The sequence below is a fragment of the Lemur catta genome, chromosome 1 (genome assembly GCF_020740605.2).
Source record: "Lemur catta isolate mLemCat1 chromosome 1, mLemCat1.pri, whole genome shotgun sequence".
Classification (NCBI taxonomy): domain Eukaryota; kingdom Metazoa; phylum Chordata; class Mammalia; order Primates; family Lemuridae; genus Lemur; species Lemur catta.
Window position 1 is genome coordinate 244576706 of NC_059128.1, and position 19844 is coordinate 244596549.

At 32.0% G+C, this 19844-nt stretch overlaps 1 protein-coding gene across 1 annotated transcript in view; it reads right to left on the reverse strand.

Moving 5' to 3' along the window:
- Positions 1 to 19844, reverse strand: part of EPHA6 (EPH receptor A6) — an 836036-nt gene that overhangs the window by 663139 nt on the left and 153053 nt on the right. The window contains exon 3 of the mRNA XM_045557615.1: positions 10796 to 11459. Within this exon, the coding sequence (XP_045413571.1) occupies positions 10796 to 11459 (664 nt within the window). The remainder of the gene's footprint in view (positions 1 to 10795; positions 11460 to 19844) is intronic.

Below are 19844 nucleotides of genomic sequence, written 5' to 3' on the forward strand. Positions count from 1 at the left end.
ATGCCTTTTTATAGCAGTCACTTTTGATACTGTCAAGTAATGGAAATAAATCATGCTTTTTCTTTGTCTGCTGTTGAAGATATAGCAGAGTTTGTTTTTATGGTCCCACAGTTTCCATCAATTGCTGGTACTGTGTGCTTCTTTATATGGTGATAGTCCTTGAACAGAGTACTGGCAACTGGAAATCTCCATCCCTTTAAATTTATCACTACTCCATAGTTCCCTGTAAAACTGAGACTACCATTCCAGTAATACTATATTCTTTATTTATTGAGATGTATTTTAAGAACAACAGTTTATAGTAAACTCGGATTGAAAATAGTAACTAGTAATTAGAATTTATTTTTTATACAGAATCATGATGGGGAACTATTTATAACTAAAATTTTCTATTGCATACTATTATATACTAATAGGAAAAAAAATCAAGTTAAAAATAATTACTTCCTAAAATGGCAGCATGTATAACTGAAAACAACAGTAATTTCTTAAATTTTATAAGAAGTCAGTGTTTCAAACAACTCAAAAATATTATGAATGTCCTCAAATATCACCATAATGTACATCTGAATTTATTTCCACTCCCCAGGAAATCACAGTTACTATGTTACTATGATTTTATTTAATCAAGAATGCTTTTCTCACAAAGGATAACAAGATTTTTTAAAACAAAATAAACATTTTAAGTGTATGTATATCAGATGCCCAATTCTTCAATCCTGTCCCATCCACCTTTTATTCTATATCAAGTTTTTCCTTTGGTTTTTATTTTGACAACATATTTCTAGAAACTTAAATTTTGTTGTCCTTTTAAATATACTTCCCTGGAGCTTAGAAATGTGAATATTCTAAAATTACAAATTATTAAATTTTTGTTCATACGGAGGATACACAGTCAATCACACCTCTGTAGTGATGCTAGCTTTGGATATACAGTGAAAGAACTTAAAATATGAAGTTAGTCCCTACATTTAAGATATGTCATAGTTTTACTATTTATAGTTGTTACAATACTTCAGATATAACTTTAATATGTATTATGTCCACATTTCTTAATATGTTAATATCATACAATATGTTTGATAAAATGAAAAGAGGTATCCCTTTCTTTGCCATTATACATTCAATGTACTACACAATATCAGTGGAAGGTTTACCACAAATGTTCCCTGTTGTTATTTGTAGATTCTATATGGAAATAATCACATCTTCTTAAAAATAAGTAAACTCTATTACTATAAAGAATAACGTTTTAATTCATAAAAATAACTTTTAATGTTTAATTTGGTATACTTAGTTCAGTTTACATCTTTTTTTTAGATAGTAATATTAAAATTATTTTTTTTATTTCAGCACATTATGGGGGTACAAAAGTTTAGGTTACGTATATTGCCCTTGCCCCACTCCCCCGAGTCAGAGCTTCAAGCATGTCCATCCCCTAGACGGTGGGCATCGCACTCTACATCTGGTTTTATAGAACATTTATATATCTCTTAGCTTACTATCAGTTGATCAAAAAAGAAAAATCCTGATTATCTGTACTTAATATAGCCTAACATTAAAGCTTACACTAAATACCTTTATTCATTACATAATTTTTACAAGTATGGAAATTGTGGGTAAAACTTACATGTCACTTCTATGCCAAGACATTTTAGAGGCAGTTTGTACTTTATATGTTCTTTCTTCTTTCACTCATTGGTTACAGATTATGACAAATCCATAGTAATAATAAAGTTACAAATGGAAAATGCATAGTTCTATTATTTGGTGTGTGAAGGAAAGCCATCAACAACCAGCAATACCTTGGATGGCAATGTGAATGAAAAATGAACTTTTACATTTTAAGGCTGTGGAATTTGAAATTTTCTTAGTTACTTTAACTTTTAAGTAATACTCTAACTCAAACATAAACATATACATGTATTATACATTCAATTAAGGGGTATAACCACAAATACATATATATGTACACATGTATACATATGGGTATATATACCCTTCAATTGGGATATACCCATAAGAAAAAACTAAAATAAGTGGAATTAGCTAAGCAGTCATAGGGCAAGTGACATGTAAACTATAATAGGAAGCTTTGGAGAGATGGAAATATATATTATACAATATTGATACTCTTGGTAAAACTTTGATCTGTGATAAGTTGGAAGGCAGAGCAAGAGGTATGACTTGTGTTGACTACTACTTGATACATTTAGCAAGAAAAGAATATTTGAACCCAACAAAAAGGAGATAATGATAGAAAAAAATGGCAAGTATAAAAACTGTTAATATGTCTTGATGTATCTAAGTATTGCCTTTATAAACCTATAGATTTTGTTCATTTAAAAGACAGAACTAAAATTGTAGGCAATATTCACAAGAAAAATGGCAATTTCAGTGGGTAGCATGATGTATCATGTTTGGAAAGAAAACAGGAGTACTGAATAAATTTACCCCCTTGTAGAAGTATATGTGTTAAAGCCCCTATACAAATATTATTTATAGCTTTCAATGCAACAGAGAATGAAATAGAGACTAAAATTGATATTAAATATGTTAAATAATTTACTTAAAATTACAAGTGCAAGTCAGTTTATATTTTAACCTATTTTTAAAAATGTGACAAAGAACAAACTAAAATGTAGTCATAACTTGTTTTATTGTACTCCGTTTTAATTGCACTTTGCAGATATTTCATTTTTTTTTACAAATGGAAGCTCTGTGGCAACCCTGCATGGAACAAGTCTATCGGTATCATTTTTCCAATAGCATGTTTTCATTTTATGTCTCTGTATCACATTTTGGTAATGTTGGTAATTCTAGCAATATTTTACACTTTTTTATTATTATTAAATATATTATGGTGATCTGTGATCAGTGATCTTTGATGTTACTATTGTAATTGTCTGGGCCACCACTAACCACACCCAAATAACTTGGCAAACTTATTTGATATGTGCTGTTTGTGTTCAGACTACTTCACTCACTGGCCATTCCCCCTGCTGTCTCCCTCTCCTTGGGTTTCCTATTCCCTGAGACACAACAACATTGAAATCAGGCCAATTAATAACCCCAAAGTGGCCTCTAAATGCTCGAGTCAACAGAAGAGATTCACAAATCTCACCATAAATCAGAAGCTAGAAATGATTAAACTTAGAGATGAAAACTGGGATAGGCAAAAAGCTAAGCTTCTTGTGCCAAATAGTTAGCCAAATTGTGAATTCAAAGGAAAAATTCTTGAAGAAAATTAAAAAGGCTATTCCAGTGAATGAGTGCATGATAAGAAAGCAAAAAAAAAAAAAAAAAAAAAAAAATCCTTATTGCTGGTATGGAGAAAGTTTTAGTGGTCTGGATAGAAGACCAAACCAGTCACAACATCTCTTAAACCGAAGCCTAATCCAGAGCATGGGCCTAACTCTCTTCAATTCTATGAAGGCTGAGAGAGGTGAGGAAGCTACAGAGGAAAAGTTTGAAGCTAGCAGAGGTTGGTTCATAAGGTTTAAGGAAAAAGCCATCTCCATAACATAAAAGTACAAGGTGAAACAGCAAATACTAATGTAGAGGCTGCAGCAAGTTATCCAGAAATTCTAGTTAAGATAGTTGATGACGGTGGCTATACTACACAACAGATTTTCATTGTATATAAAACAGCATTATACTGGAAGAAGATTCCACCTAGGACTTTTATAACTAGAGAAGATAAGTCAATGCCTGGCTTCAAAGTTTCAAAGGACAGGTTCACTCTCTTTTTAAGGGCTAATGCAGCTAGTGACTTTAAATTGAAGCAAATGCTTATTTACTATTTCAGAAAGCCTAAAGCACTTAAGAATTATATTGAATCTAATATGTCTGTGATCTATAAATAGAACAAAGCCTGGATGATAGTACATCTGTTTACAACATGGTTTACTGAGCATTTTAAGTCCACTATTGAGAAAAACTGCTAAGAAAAAAAGATGCCTTTTAAAATAGTACTACTCATTGACAACACACCTAATCACTCAAGAGCTCTGATGAAGATATACAATGAGATTAAAGATGTTTTTATGCCTACTAACACAATATCAATTCTGCAGTTCATGGATCAAGGAGTCATTTTGACTTTAAACTCCTATTATTTAAGAACTATATTTTGTAAGGATGCCATAGATAGTGATTCTTCCGATGGATCTAAGGAAAGTAAATTGAAAACCTTCTGGAAAGAATTCACTGTACACGATGCCATAAATAACATTCATGATTCATGGGAAAAGTTCAAAATATCAACATTAACAAGAGTTAGGAAGAAGTTGATTTCAGCCCTCATGGATGTCTTTGTGGGATTCAAGACTTCAGTGAAGGAAGTAACTGCAGATGTGGTGGAAACAGTAGGAGAACTAGAATTAGAAGTGTAGCCTGAAGATGTGACTGAACTGCTGCAATCTTATGCTAACCTGAATGTATAAAGAGTCACTTCCTATGAATGAACTAAAAAGTGGCTTCTTGAGATGAAATCTACACCTGGTACAGATACTATGAACATTGCTAAAATGACAACAAAACATTTAGAATATTTCATCAACGTAATTGATAAAGCAATGGCAGAGTTTGAGAGGATTGACTCCAATTAAGTTCTATGTGGGTAAATGTTATCAAAGAACATTGTATGCCACAGAGAAGTCTTTCTTGAAACGAAAAATCAATTGATACAGCAAATTTCACAATTGTCTTATTTTAGGAAATTGTCACATCCATCTCAATCTTCAGCAACCACCACCCTGATCTGTCAATAGCCATCAACATTGAGGCAAGACCCTCCACCAGCAAAAATATTATGAATTTCAGATGATTGTTAGCATTTTTTCAGTAATAAAGTATTTTAATTAAGCTATGAACATTACTTTTAGAAATAATGCAATTGCACACTGACAGACTATAATATAGTATAAACATAGTCTTTATATGCACTTGGAAACCAAAAAAACTGTGTGACTTGCTTTATTGGAATATTCACTGTATTGTAGTAGTCTAAAATCAAACTTACAATATGCCTAAGATATGCTTGTAACTATTTGACTTTGTTGTTTATTTTTGGAAATAATATCTTCTATTTTTAGACTCCTTCATGCTTCTTGATTTCTTATTCTTCTAAAGACAGATGAAAGTCTGGAATTGCTTCATGAAAAAGCATCTTTGTTTGGAATTGAAGGTTATATTGTAAGAGTTTATATTTAGTGTGTGAGAACCTTTAGAAAGTGAAAATACTACCCGGGCCAGTAAGTCTGCCCTTTTTTTCTGATCCCAATCTTACCTTTCAGCTTTTCATCATAGCCTCAAACCCCCTTATTTAATGCCAGCAAATCCTGGTATCTCAAATTTCTTTATGCTCTCTGCTTCCACAGTCATCTCTGATAACATGATTAGACAGAAGATCATAAACATGGAACATAAATGTTTCTGAACTGTAGCAGAGAACTGTGCCATGAAGCCTTAATAACAACACTCTTCAGGAGATCAAATCAATAGCAATGTCACTAAAGGCCCTGCATATCCCATTCACCTATGTGAACAATAATGCAATGGTCCGAGAATTACCATTATCCTTTTCTCCTGAATTTTAATACAGTACTAGGAAAAATAAATAAATAAAAGCATGTCTCTAGAAAGAAGAGAGGTTTTAAAAAATTCTCAATCTGTAAGAACTTTAATTTTCATAGGCAGATATTAATTTGTTAAATTATATCATGTGATATTTAGGCTTAAGGAGGGCATCCTTGCAGTATATATGTATTCTCGGCAGGTATAAAATTCTAAACCCAAACTTATATCTCCAAGTACAAGTACCACTACCTTAATGAGATTCACCCTAAATTAATGTTCAAGAGGAGCTTATTAGGGATTCATGTCACTTCAGAACTCACAAGACTGAACAAAAATTGCATTCAATTTTGCATGTTAATCGTTTCCAATTATTTCTTCCATAATGTTAAAACAGTTTTAGATATATAAAGTCAAAGACTATTTGATGTAAATTGGTACTGTACAAATCAACATTATTTTTAAATTTTAACCTTTAGGAAAACTGACATTAGGCAGAATTAAAACAATTAAAAAATTAAATTTGTAACATTAAAAGGCCCAATATGACAGTTTTAATTATGAATGTATGAAATAAAACTAAAATAGTTATGAAAAATAAGTTGAGATTTGAGAGATTTGAGATAAGACTAAAATATCACTTATTATGTATAATACAGTAATCTTAATTATTTATTTGCTTTTAGATTTTTAGCAAACATGCTTAATATAATGTTTCTGTTCATTCTAGCCTAATTGATATCACAAGAATAAGAGTGTGCCTCTCTCTTCTGTGCAACTAGGATTTGAATCTGGGTATACCATAACAATATTATGCAGAAAAGAATCACAAATTCAAACATTTGGTAGTATAGCTGTTATGGTAAATAATACATTATTTAAATGCAAGTAAATATACATCGTTCATTAGCCATGGATAGCACAAATAGATATGGATTAATTCTATTTTAAAACAGCTTATTGTGTCTTTGTTGCATAGCAGACCAAGAATTTTCAAACTCATTCAAGCAAACTATGAAAAACCCTTAAGCCTCACTGTAATTGTTCCCGTGTCTCACCTTTGAAAGCAAAGTTACAGATAAATTTATATATTTTTCCATCATCCTCCACAGCCTGAATTTCAGAAAGGATGTGTAAATCTTGTTCTATTAGTGCCCATAACAGATTTCCCAAAATAAACACAGGGCAAAAACAGCCTAATTAATAATGAGTAATTTAGGGCACCTGTGCTTTAGGTTTGGCAGGCAGGAAGAGTTAAAGCATAAAAGGGCAGAGATGCCTGGAATGAGGAAAAGCAAGAGAGAGAAGAAAGGGATGGAGTGAGGAAAGGAGAATAGAAGCTAGGAGGGAGGGAAACACAAAAAGGCCAGATTGAGAAATATCTGGGCTTGAGTTCTCAATCTAATATTAGTTACTATTGTGTGGCCCCAGGGAATTAAATTTTGTTCTAGGTAATTTAGTGTCCTGATTCATTAAATGACGGAAGTATTTTCTAGGGTCCTTCAGATCTAAATTATTGCAACCCTTCCTGAAGAAAACTCTGATTTCACAGAAATGAAAAGAAACAGAGAATTTCACAGAAGTACTAAGAGGTTGTACCTTTAACTACTCAGTGTCTTGTGATTACTCATCAATACATTTCTTATCCTTTATTACACATGTGATTTTTAAATACACCTGTTTTATCTAACAGCCCTGGTGAAACAGACATGTACATAATTAGCACAAATTGTAGCACAGAGGAGAGAAGGCTTAACTTTGTGAAGACTCAGATATATGACATTTGTGTTAGACCCTGAAGGATGAATGAAATTCCATCACAAATAAAGTTAGAAGAAAGGGGTGCCAAGAAGCTAGATAAAATATGAAAAGAGCAAGAGATATTAAAAAGACAAGGGTTGCTCAAAAGACGTAAAAACAGAAGGCAGAATTTGCTGAGGTTAGGAAATGGGACAAGATGTCAATAGAAGCAATGATAAAATTACTGTCAGAGGATTTATAAAGGGGCAATATGAAGCATCAAAAACACACATGTAAATACTCTAAAATGGAGACTGGTGGGAGTGTTCGATACTTATCTTTTAAAATGAAGTCTCCACATCCACTCTGACTTCCCCTTTGCTTGTAAATAGCAATTTATTTTATTCGATTAGAATCAGGCAAATATGTTTGTTTTTAATCGTTTTTACATGTATTTTATCTTTAGTTGATTATAACCACTACTTTATGGATAAGAAAACTGATTTAAATGTTAGTAAGTCATAGCTACAAAATTCAAATTTAATTCTTTCAATTTCTGCCATCTGTTACAAAGTGATGAACATTTATACTGTGCCTACTCCCTCAAGTTTCTGCAATAAAATATAACAAAGATAGCAAGCCATAAAAACTATCAGAAGCTCTAGATAAACTGATGCTGTTTATTATTTGCCCAAAAGTTTCTTTGCCAAACAATTGAAGAAATTTTAAGACATAGAAATAAGAATAAAATGTCACACAGTAAATATATTAAGTTAAAAAAACATCTAGCCATCATGGTTGGTCACTTTAACCCTGTGTTCAATGCCATAAAAAATACAAACATTTATAAACAGCTAAACACATAAATCCTTAGATTATTAAATTATTCTTTAAATATGTTTAAAACTTTTATTATTTTTACTAATAGCTATATTCTACCTAATTTAAAACTTGTTAAAACTACATGCTTATTATGTGTAATATATTTTATCCTCAGCTCTTATTGTTTTTCCAACTTCACTGAATAATTATTTGTAAGTATGAATTTTTCTTCAGTTTACTTTTCAACGTAATGTCTTTTTAGATTCCTCCAGGATCATTTATAATTTATTTTTGCTCCATTATATATCCTTGTAGGTGAATAAAAATTTTAGATTCAATCTATATTGATAAATTGGAATGAAACCCACTTTAATAACGAAATATTAGAGAAAAGCTAATTCATACTTTATAAAATATATATGATAGATTTCTCATGAAAATATTAATATTCTTCAGTTATCAAACATAATCATCACTGGAGGATCTGGTGAACTTTTGAAGGGTCAAGAACCCAAGTGCTTTACAAATAGATAAAGCCTTTAAAAATTCACGTATATTACCCATGACTCTTATATGCATACAAGTATGTTTTTTGCTTATTTATATATTCTGATCCTTTATTTTATTTTATTTTATTTCATTTTTAAATCTTTAATCATTATGGATATATAAGAGCTGTATATCTTTATATGATACATGTGATGTTTTAAAACAGGCATATAATGTGAATTAATCAAATCAGGGTAATTGAGGTATTCATCATCTCGGGCATTTATCATTTCTTTGTGTTAAGAAGTTCCAATTCCATTCTTTTACTTATTTTAAAGTATAGTCTAAATAATTGTTGATTATAATCACTTTGTTATTCTATCAAATGTTACTCATTCTATCTAACTATATTTTTGCACCCATTAACCATCCCCACTTTATCCCCCCTCCCCACTTCCCTTCCCATCCTATGGTAACCATCATTCTACTCTCCGTCTCCAGGAGATCAATGATTTTTAATATTTAGCACCCATGTATGAGTGAGAATATGCAAGTTTTGTCTTTCTGTGCTTGGCTTATTTCACTTAATGCAATGTTTTCCAGTTCCATCCATGTTGTTGCCAGTAGCAGGATTTTTCTTTTTTATGTCTATATGATAGTCAATTGTGATATGCACCACAATTTCGTTATTCATTCATCTGTTAATGGACACTTGTGGCAATCGAAACCTTGGCTATCGTGAATAGTGCTACAATAAGTATGGGAGTACAGGTATCTTTTCAATATACTGAATTCCCTTTTTTTGGATACATACCTAGCAATAAGATTGCTTCGTCATATAGTTCTATTTTTAGTTTTTTGAGGAACTTCCATACTGTACTCTATAGTGGTTGCACTAAATGCTCCTCTTTCTCCACATCCTGTCCAGCTTTCATTATTGCCTATCTGATAAAAGGCATTTTAACTGGGTTGAGATTATATTTCATTGTATTTTTGATTTGTATTTCTCTGATGACTAATGACATAGAGCATTTTTTTATATACCTGTTGGCCATTTTTATGTCTTCTTTTGAGAAATTCCTATTCAGATCCTTTTATTATGATACTTTTTAATGAATGTGAATATAACATTGGTAAATAAGTCAACATATTCAATATAGTGCTATTAAAAAAATCTTACAAATAAGTTATCATTTAGAGGGAAATATCTCTAGTATGATACTATTTACCAAGAAATAACTGTATTTCTACATTTGCATTTTGATTATGGATCCTTAATGGAAATATAATTTAATAGATTCTATTAATCAGGGTTATATAAAATATTTAAGTGTATATATTTATTAGATTAATAAGTCCTCACCAAATTAATCAAATAAAAAGAGAAAAATGTATCCTTTTGAAAACTATGGGTATTTCATTATTACAACAATGTGAAAGGTAGAGTTGTTAACTAACACTGTATGATGTTAATATTTACTGATAATTAGATCTTATATAAATACTGCTATTAATATAAAAAGCTAACATGTTATAGGGTGGGAAATTGCACTGAATATTAGCAAAAGATAGTAATAGCAAAGGATAAATTGGTAAGGTCAGTATTCAACCACGAAACATTTAACACCCATATAAACTAGCCTATAAGTTTTTGAAATAAAACATATATGAATTCCTCATTTATGTAAATATAATTCCAGTTATTGTTTTTGAGACAGGGTCTTGCTCTGAATTTCATTTAAGAACTATTCAATTATTGCAATTCAATATGAAAGAAAGAATTATTTTTAAATTGTCTTTAAATGTCATAGTTTCTATAAACAACCAAAGCATAAAGATCATGCAAATCTCCATTTTGAATCCCCAGTGCTTTTTTTTTTTTGATGCCATTTATGTTGCTTTCCTTTATAAAAATTAGGTGAATACAGAAATTCATATTATTTAACTACTTTACTGAAAGCAATATGGTACAATTTCCTACACCTTTCCTAGGAGGAAAAAAAAATCAGCAATTTTCTTATAGTTAATATGAATCCATTTTTTGCATAATTGTCAGGAATAGCATTCAAATATTATTGGAAAATAAATGTATAACATACTTACTTTCTAAAAATGATCATTTAAAGATGATCATTAAAAGATAAACTATTAAATGTTTATTTCTTACCATGGCAAGAACCTTCAACTTCTTCATATCCGGTACTGCAGATGCACCTTCCAAGAGGGACCAGCCAGTCTCCATCAGCTCCACAGTACAGTTTAGGAGTGTCACGCTCTTCCGCACTCTTCACGCAAGAGCCCCGTACTTCAACCAGAGAGGAAGAATCAACCCTTGGGATGGTATCAGGAAACATGGCCAAGTTCCGAACAGTGAAGGGGCATTTTTTGTAGAAAACTCTGACTGAAACCAGGGCAATGCATGCCCCAATGTCTTGAAAAGCCAGGTAAAATCCTTTTCTTTCTATCGGCCCCACCTCACGAATTTCAGTGTTGAGCTTGAGGATGCGATCACCCAAATCCATCTGGGTAAAACTCTCATCAGCAGCAATTGTGTCGATCTTTGTATACTGGCTTGGCTTGAATTTAATTCCATGGGATTCATCTGATTCCATATAATACAGATTAAACGTTTCTTTGCAAGTCCCCAAGACCCATGGGATGCTGTTACAATCCCTCAGTGTGAACTTCATTTCCACATAAATTTTCTGAGCTGCATCACGGGAGATCCAGTTTGTCCGAAGCCAGTTGTTCTGGTTTGGTTCCATTACATTACATACCTGGTACGTATGAATGGGCCGATTGTGTTCATCCATTTCCGTGATGGCATCCCACTGCAAGAAGGGAAAAATAATAATTACATTATAAAACCATAGTGGTTAAACAGAAACGATTACTTTCCAATTTTTTCTTTTAGTGAAAGAAAAATGATTAAAAATGATACAAATGAAGCTCTTCAAAGCAATAACGCAGGAGTGCTTAACCAGGAGCCTTTGGTTAAGAGTGGGTTCTGGAATCAGCTGGCCTGTCTTTCCTTCCTCCATACTAACTGTATGATCAAGGGAATTTATTTTTAATCTCTATTTTTCTCAATTGTAAAAGGGAGTTAATAGTACACGGTTGCTGTAAGGCATAAATAAGTTAAATATATGTAAAGCACTTAAAATAGTTCCTGGAACCCTATAAGAACATTAAACAGCATCCATTATCTGAACAAAAGATAGACCATGACAAATGCACTTCAGTTTTCCCATCTTTCCTCATGTATAATTTGCCAGAAATTGAAGTATGTTTACCAATATTCAATTAAATATTTATATGGCTATTTTGATGGGAAATAGACACACGAAGTCTTTAGGATTATTCAGGAAATATTTACCAGGCACTATTCTGAATACTGAGAATATAGCAGTTAACAAGCTGAACAAAAACTCCCTGCCTTTATGGGGCTTATCTTAGAGTGAGGAGAGACAATATAAGTATAAATGATTAAACTGAATAATATGGTAGAAAGTATAATGGGGAAAATAAGCCAGGTAGATGGAGAGGAGGGTTACAATTTTAAATAGGGTGGTAAAAATGCCTTACTGGGATGGTGGCATTTAAGCAACGTTTTAGAGATGAGAGAGTGAACCTTGCAAAGAGGACACAGTAAATATAATACCTGAGGCAGGAGTGTATAGGTATATGTTAGGAACAGTGTGAGTGGGCATTGGAAGCACACTAGGTAATAAGGACAGAGGGTCAGAGAGGGGTCAAGAAAAAAGTATTTATCAGCATTTTAAGCATGTTGGCATTTCCTCTGAGCTACATTATTATATTATCTTCACCACTGCATCTTTACATACAAGCATTTTGCCACTTAATTTCATAGAAAGACTTTGTTTATTCTTTTTTTTAGAAATTTAATAAATATTTGAGTGCCTTGAAATCAGTTGGTCTCATCAGTATTTATATATTTACTATTGCATAATTCTATATTGTAAATTTAGGTTGTAATTGTATTTAATTTGTATAGTTATATCCGAGAATTTCCAATAAATGAAAAAAACATTCTAGTAACCTTATAGCCATGTGGGGAAAATATATTAGTTATCATAGTTTATCATTTCTATTAGAGTATACTGGAAATGATAAATGGTTTGCTATAGTGAATAAGTATTCTATTTCTTGATATCATACTTCAATGATTTATAATAAGATTATTTAACACATTCTGCTTGCATTTTCTCATTTTAATTGGCTGTAGAGAGTTACTTAATCAAAGCTGGTTGAATTTCAATTAGTATAGCTTCTAACAGAATGACTACTTTCTTCACTATATAGGACTATTATGCCACTAAGGACTTTTAATTATATAATGTAAATTTCTACAAATAATTTATATTATCCATGAAACAAAATTAACTACAATTTCTAACTAAAAATTTTATTTGTAAGTTGCTTGCTTGAAATTCAGAAACCATTTCTCATAAAAAGAACAATGAATTCTTTTGAACTGTGGATATTTTTACAAAATACATTCATTGTTTAACAGAAGCAATTCAATAATTTCATGGAAACACATATGAAATTGCCCATCTAAGTATCTTTCATCCTAATGTATCATGGGTCTCACGTTACTCTCACATTTAAATTTAAAGGCAAACCAGAACTCTCACAGCTCATTTAGACTGCCAACTAATCATTCTGAATATAACTGTGAACAAAGATAATATTAAATAACAAGAAATCCTGGAACTGTTAAAGTCAATATCTAAAATCCTAAGCATTTTACTTATAGGAGAGCCTCTAAAGTACTCATCTACTGATTATTCTAATGCTGAATAAATTTCAAATCAGACTTGATTTTGTTTTTCAGGTAATGCAAATATGTAATTATTATTGTCTATACTACATCCTCTCCTATACCATATGGGACTATAGAACTATATTCCCAATAAATTAGAGTAATTACATTTTAATGTCTTCAAACTATATCTCTTAATATCAATTAAAGTATTTGCTGTGCTCATCAAACATTTTCTTCTAAAATGTGAGATTAATTTAACTAAAATGTGAGATTGCTTCTTGTTTGGAAAAAATAATTTATGAAATTATAAATTTCTTTATTTAAAAATATTTTGGGTTGGGAGATGTTTAGGTGTAGAGAAAGGTCAGGAATAAAAAAAATGTAATATATATTGTAATATATATTCACTGACAGGACCGAGCTAAACCAAGGAATAAAGAAATATGCAAATACACACACATAATGTGAAATGTGATTCTTCTCAAAGACAGTGCATAAGGATACTTAACAAAATAATGAATCATTTTCTATGTCAAATTTGTGATGTTTGATGAACAATAGTGTTTGTTCTTCTCTCTTCTTTTTTTAAAAAAAGGGAAATCAAAATTAGACTCATGTACCCAGTCAGAACAGATCAACTGGTAAATTTCATCTTATCAAGGATTATAGAAATTCATTTATATTAGGTATATAAAATTGAATCTAAATGCCTAAAATAAGAATATAAATTCAAGACTAAAATAGATTTAAAAGGCCATGAAATTTACTATAAAATATATAACCAGTAGATATAGAAATTATAACAGATTTTAGATATAATGTATCTTTTGGAAATACTGCATTTATATATACAGTTTACCCTTGAACAACAGAAGTTTGAACTGTGCAGATCTGCTTATATGCAGATTTTCTTCTACCTCTGCTATCCCTGAGAGAGCAAGACCAACTCCTCCTCTCCCTGTTCCTCCTCGGCTTCTCAACATGAAGGCAATGAAAATGAGGACCTTTATGGTAATCCACTTCCCCTTAATAAATAGTAAATATATTTTCTCTTCCTTATGGTATTTTTAATCACATTTTCTTTTCTCTAGCATACTTGTTTTACAAGAACACTATGTAATACATATGACATACAAAATAGGTATTAAGTGACTGTTATCAGTAAGGCTACTGGTCAATTGTAGGCTATTAGTATTAATAGTTACGTTTGTGGGTAGTCAAAAGTTAGATGTGGATTTTCAACTACACAAGGGGTTGCCCCTCCCAACTCTCGCATTGTACAAGGGTCACCAGTAGTTATATTTGTCTTTATGCATATACAACCTTCAGTTATAATTTTCAAATATTAAAATAAATAGGGACACTAAACATCTATGGGCCCAAGGCAAGAATGTGAGCATGGAGGCTCCCATACTATTTGCCTAAATATTTTAAAATGATAAATCATTCTTCAAATAAGATCAAACCTTAAATATATTTTATTTCCCTACTTTGTAAAGATACTTTAACACTCTGAGAGGCCAGGTTCATTTCTAAAATACTTGGACTCCTTAGTATTCCATGGCAGCTTTTGGTGGTTCATAGAGTGCCAGCCTCTAGCCTTACTCAATCCCATTCTATTACCTTCCCCGACTCTACCTCTATCTCATACCATGAGGAGTTTCACATATGTACATGTATGAGCATCTCAGCCCTCCTATATAAACTGTATCTTTCCCTTGGTACAAAAAGCTGCCAACTTTGGTCCTCCATTCAATATAGGCTGAGCACATCAGAGCACAATAGACCCATTGGAGGATGGATCCCAATAAGAAGCCATGATGCTCCTGAAGGTAGACTTGAAACCATTTGAGCAAGGAATTTGGGGGCTCTTGAATATTTATGGTATGGTATAGAAAGAAAGCATAAATTCTAAGTGACATATTTTCTCATCCCTCAAGTTCATAGTTTTATGAAGAGAAGTGTGGCTAGAAGAGTATATGGGCAAGATCATCTAAAGCTCTAGGCAAAGAGCTGGGTATTCCCTTCCTTGATCTAAAGATGGTAATGATTAAAAATAATTTCACTTGGAATGTCAGATACTTTAATTATTCTTTAACATCAAAGAGAGTTTAAAACCTTCTATTATTAGGTGGTTAATGTAAACATTTACTTCAAACAACTTTTTACCTCATAATTTGTCAATTACACATCATGTGTTAATAAGCAAATAACAATATTTAGCAAATTTATAGTGTGTGTTAAGTTCCATAAGGAAAATAAAGAAAAAGGGTATAGAGTTTGGTCTCTTGGACTTATATTAATACCCTTAAGTTACTAAATTATGAAACATAATTGATAGTACAGCTTTGAGTGTAACAACTAAACAGTATATAAAACATATAGTAAGTGATCAAAGGACAATAACACTCATAATTGTAGTGGTTTGGAAGGCTCAGTCAAGAACGAGGCACCTGACTTGAACCTTACAGAATTATAAGATTCAATAAGGCAGAAGAAGAAAAGTGTTAGAAGTTAATGTATGAAAAGTAAGCTAAGGCCAGGTGGAGTGGCTCACGTATGTATTCCTAACACTTTGGGAGGCTGAGGTGGGAAGATGGCTTGAGGCCAAGATTTGAGACCAGCCTGGGCAACATAATGAGACTTTATTTCTACAAAAACTTTAAAAATTATTTGGGCATGGTGGCACAGGTAGGCCTAGCTACTCAGGAGGCTGAGCCATGAGGATCACTTGAGCCCAGGAGTTTGAGGTTTCAGTGAGCTATGCTATGGTCAAACCAGTGCACTGTAGCTCAGGCAACAGAGAAACCCTGTGCCCACCCTGTCCACCGCCCCCCAGGAAAAAAACACTAAGCTACACGCATACACTTTTAAGCAAATTTATCTCTGTCACACTTAAAGTTTCTAGTCCTACTTAAAACAAACACATAACTTATTCTCTAGCTGTGAAATGTTTAGAGGTACATAAACCTGGTAAATGTATTAATTATAGGATAAGATATTATCAAAACTGTCATTAATTCTGCTATTCTATTGGTCACTTTTGTCAGCTGTTTGCTTTTATATAATAGATACTGAACCCAAATATTTCAACTCCTCAATATCATGTTTGCTTTTTTAAAAAATATTTTTTTTTATGTAGGGCTTAAAATAAAATACAAATACATACTAATTCACCAATATATAATGTAGAAAGCTCAATAAAGCAAAGCAAAGCAAAGCAAATCATACATGTTTTTGCAGAGAACATCTTGAAAATTATTTCTGTTTTTATGGCATATATCAGTAGAACAGAGAGCTGCTTCTGTCTTATAGTCATTTTGTGAAACCTTTTTTTGGGATCAAGGAGTAGACAGATGTATTACAAAGTGATAGATGGAAAAGTTTTGTAATGCAGTGTCCTGCTCACTGAGAAATTTTAGTTAAGTGAGAATCAGTTGTATTCCAAGGGATTCTTTCTTTCACATGTTACAAGATATCCTGGGATGTAATGACCCCTGATGCAACCATTTGTATACTGAATTTACATTTCTCAAAGCTTTCTCACAAATATTAACTCATATTGTTCTCATCAGTCCAATAAAGCAAGACAGATATTTTCATTTTCATGATATCAATAAGGAATTCAATGCCTACAAATTAAAGTAATTGCCCAGCACTTCATGGACCATAACTAGAACCAGGTTTTCTAGCTTTATTTTCTGTATTCTATGATGTTTTGAGATCTATCTCTAAAAATCTTTCTGAGAGAAGATAGGGGCAGTGTGGGAGACTGCCCCTCCCAGGGCTATACAAATCTTAGACACCAAAGGGCCGAGCCTGGCACGGTATCTTTTGTATGAAAGCCAACCACTCCCAAGTCTATAGCTGCAACCACCTCCTTTATCTGTCTCTCACACACCACGTCATTCATTATTTCTCCTGGCCTAAATCATCCTAGGCCACGTATCAGGCACTTAGAAGCTAAATCCCACAGGGATTATTCAAACTAGCCAATCCTAAAGTGTTTGCTCTCCTTGATTTACCTTTCCTGCAGAAACCTCAAAAAGGGCTCTGGACTAAACTTTCCCTTCACTCCTGTCTTCTGCTACCTGACCGAAACCTGCTGCTTCCTCTGTGGCCCTGCATGGCATGTACTGATCTCCTTCTCTAGGACTTTGCAAGTATTATAAATTTCTTTCCAGTTCTCATTCTCATTTTTTTCCTGTGGCCACACTGACTTTATCATACCATAACATGTACATCTATAGCCATATGGGTCGTGAGACATTCCTTCTGGCTACCCTTTGAAGGATAACTAATTCTTGCTCAGCCGAAAGCTTTCATTTAACAAGAGACTCTCAGTGGCAAAACTACCGCACACAGCCACTCTTTGATCCAAAAGAAAAAAAAAGACTCATAAAATGACCATAAGACAAAAGATACTCTCTGTTCTACTTATCCAGGACATAAGAACAGATATAGGTTGCAAGATATTCTATTCTGCAGAAGGATGTAGGGTTCAAGTTTTGCTTTACTAAGCTGTTTTCTACATTATATATTGGTGAATTGTTTTATATAATGGTATTTTAAGTCATAAAATAACAAAAAAAAACATGAGAGGGAAGAATTGAGATATTTCAGTTCAGCGCCTATTAAATAAAAGCAAGAAGCTGACTGAATTGATCAACCTTAGAAGAGAACTAATGACAAGTCTGATTATTTTTACTCTGTAATGTCTATGCTTATCAGGTTTTTGTGTATCTAACTATTTCACAACTGTAGAATAAGTTATATGTATATTTGTTTTTAATAGGAGTAAGGAATTTTACTCACTGGATATACATGGTGCAAGGCTAAAGTTGCCAAGAATATGTGCATACAGCTCTATAGCACTTAAGAATATTTCTCTATTGAAGACCTTTTGGACAGTCCCATTTAATGTGAATGTTTGTTAGAAGTGATAGGAAGTATAAAGAGCTATGAGTAGTACTTAATGAATTTATGCCTGAGGGTTTTCTAAAAACTCATCCTCATCCACACAAGAATGTTTGTTTCCATAGCAAGCTAAATAAACTAGGCCAAAAAGCTGAATTCCTTCGGGGCATAGAAAGTTAGAATAAGGAAATTAATTCTTAAACAGCTAGCAGTCATTGAGGAATCAGATTGCTTTCTTTTCTTAGAGAACCAAATAAGGCAATCAAATAGCCTTTCTAGACAAAGAATATTCAGATAATATGCTGGTAAATTGATACATATATCCAGTGTTCTAAGGAAAATTTAGCAAATTTATACCTTCCTCCCTCTGAAAATCTTCAAAATTCAATAAGAACATAAAGTTTTATTTCAAAAATAAACTCTGAAATTTTAAAATAAAAGCAGTTTGTTTCTCAACATAGAATAGACCAGTGAAAAGCTAACTGTATTTTCAAAGGCAGTGATAAGTCCTGATAACTTACCCAAAGAACATAGCAAAATAAAAGAACAATTATCCTCAGATTAACATGCTCACTTCTGTATCTCCAGAGAGAAAGGGAAGGGGGAAATATCATACCCTGGATACCTTAGGACAATAAACAGCTACAGGGTAGGTCTGATTATTGAAAAAAAAAAAAAAAAAGGAGAAGAAAAATCAGTAAAACCCAATGTTAAATATTATGCTGATAGCAGATAATTAAAAAAGAAGCATTCTAATAACACTGAAGAAATGAACAGCTGAATGAAAGTATTTTGGTTTTGAATTTTACCTGGCTTCTAAAATAAATAAGTACTTATTTGTATGTATATAGAATCTCTTTCCTCTCTTCCCCTTTATCTGTTGATTTTTGTAATCACATGCTGAAATATTCTGTACTATAATATTAAAATTATCATCCTAAATTTATTTCAGCCTCCATTTGTAACAGATCCAATTATAATATAAAAGGAGAAGAAATATTTGGGGAAAATATCTTTCTTCAAAATGTGGTTATGATAAATACATAAAGGGGGAATATGCAAAGGAAATAGAATATAATAAATGACCATTTTAAAAATATAGAATTCAAAAGACCAAATGCTAGCAACATATTGGTAGATGATTCATTAATATAGCAATGAGATAGCATATTATTATTCATACTTTTTCCCAAAAGGCAATTTAAAGATAGGTTAAAATAAAACAAAGAAACAATAGATAAATGATAATGATAAATTTATAATTCCTTAGTTAGATATGATAACAAATTATTTCCCCAGATAAACTAAATTTAAATGGGAAAGGGATCCAGGAAAGGGAAGAAAATAAACTTTATTCTAAGAATGAGAAAGTAGAATCATTAAGAATGAAGGGAAGCTTCATTTGGAAAAATGGCACATATCTGATTTGTTCCAAACATTCTTCATCTTATCTTGCATAAGTGAAATAAACTAAAGTTGTTGAATAGTACACAGGCATCTCATTATGCAA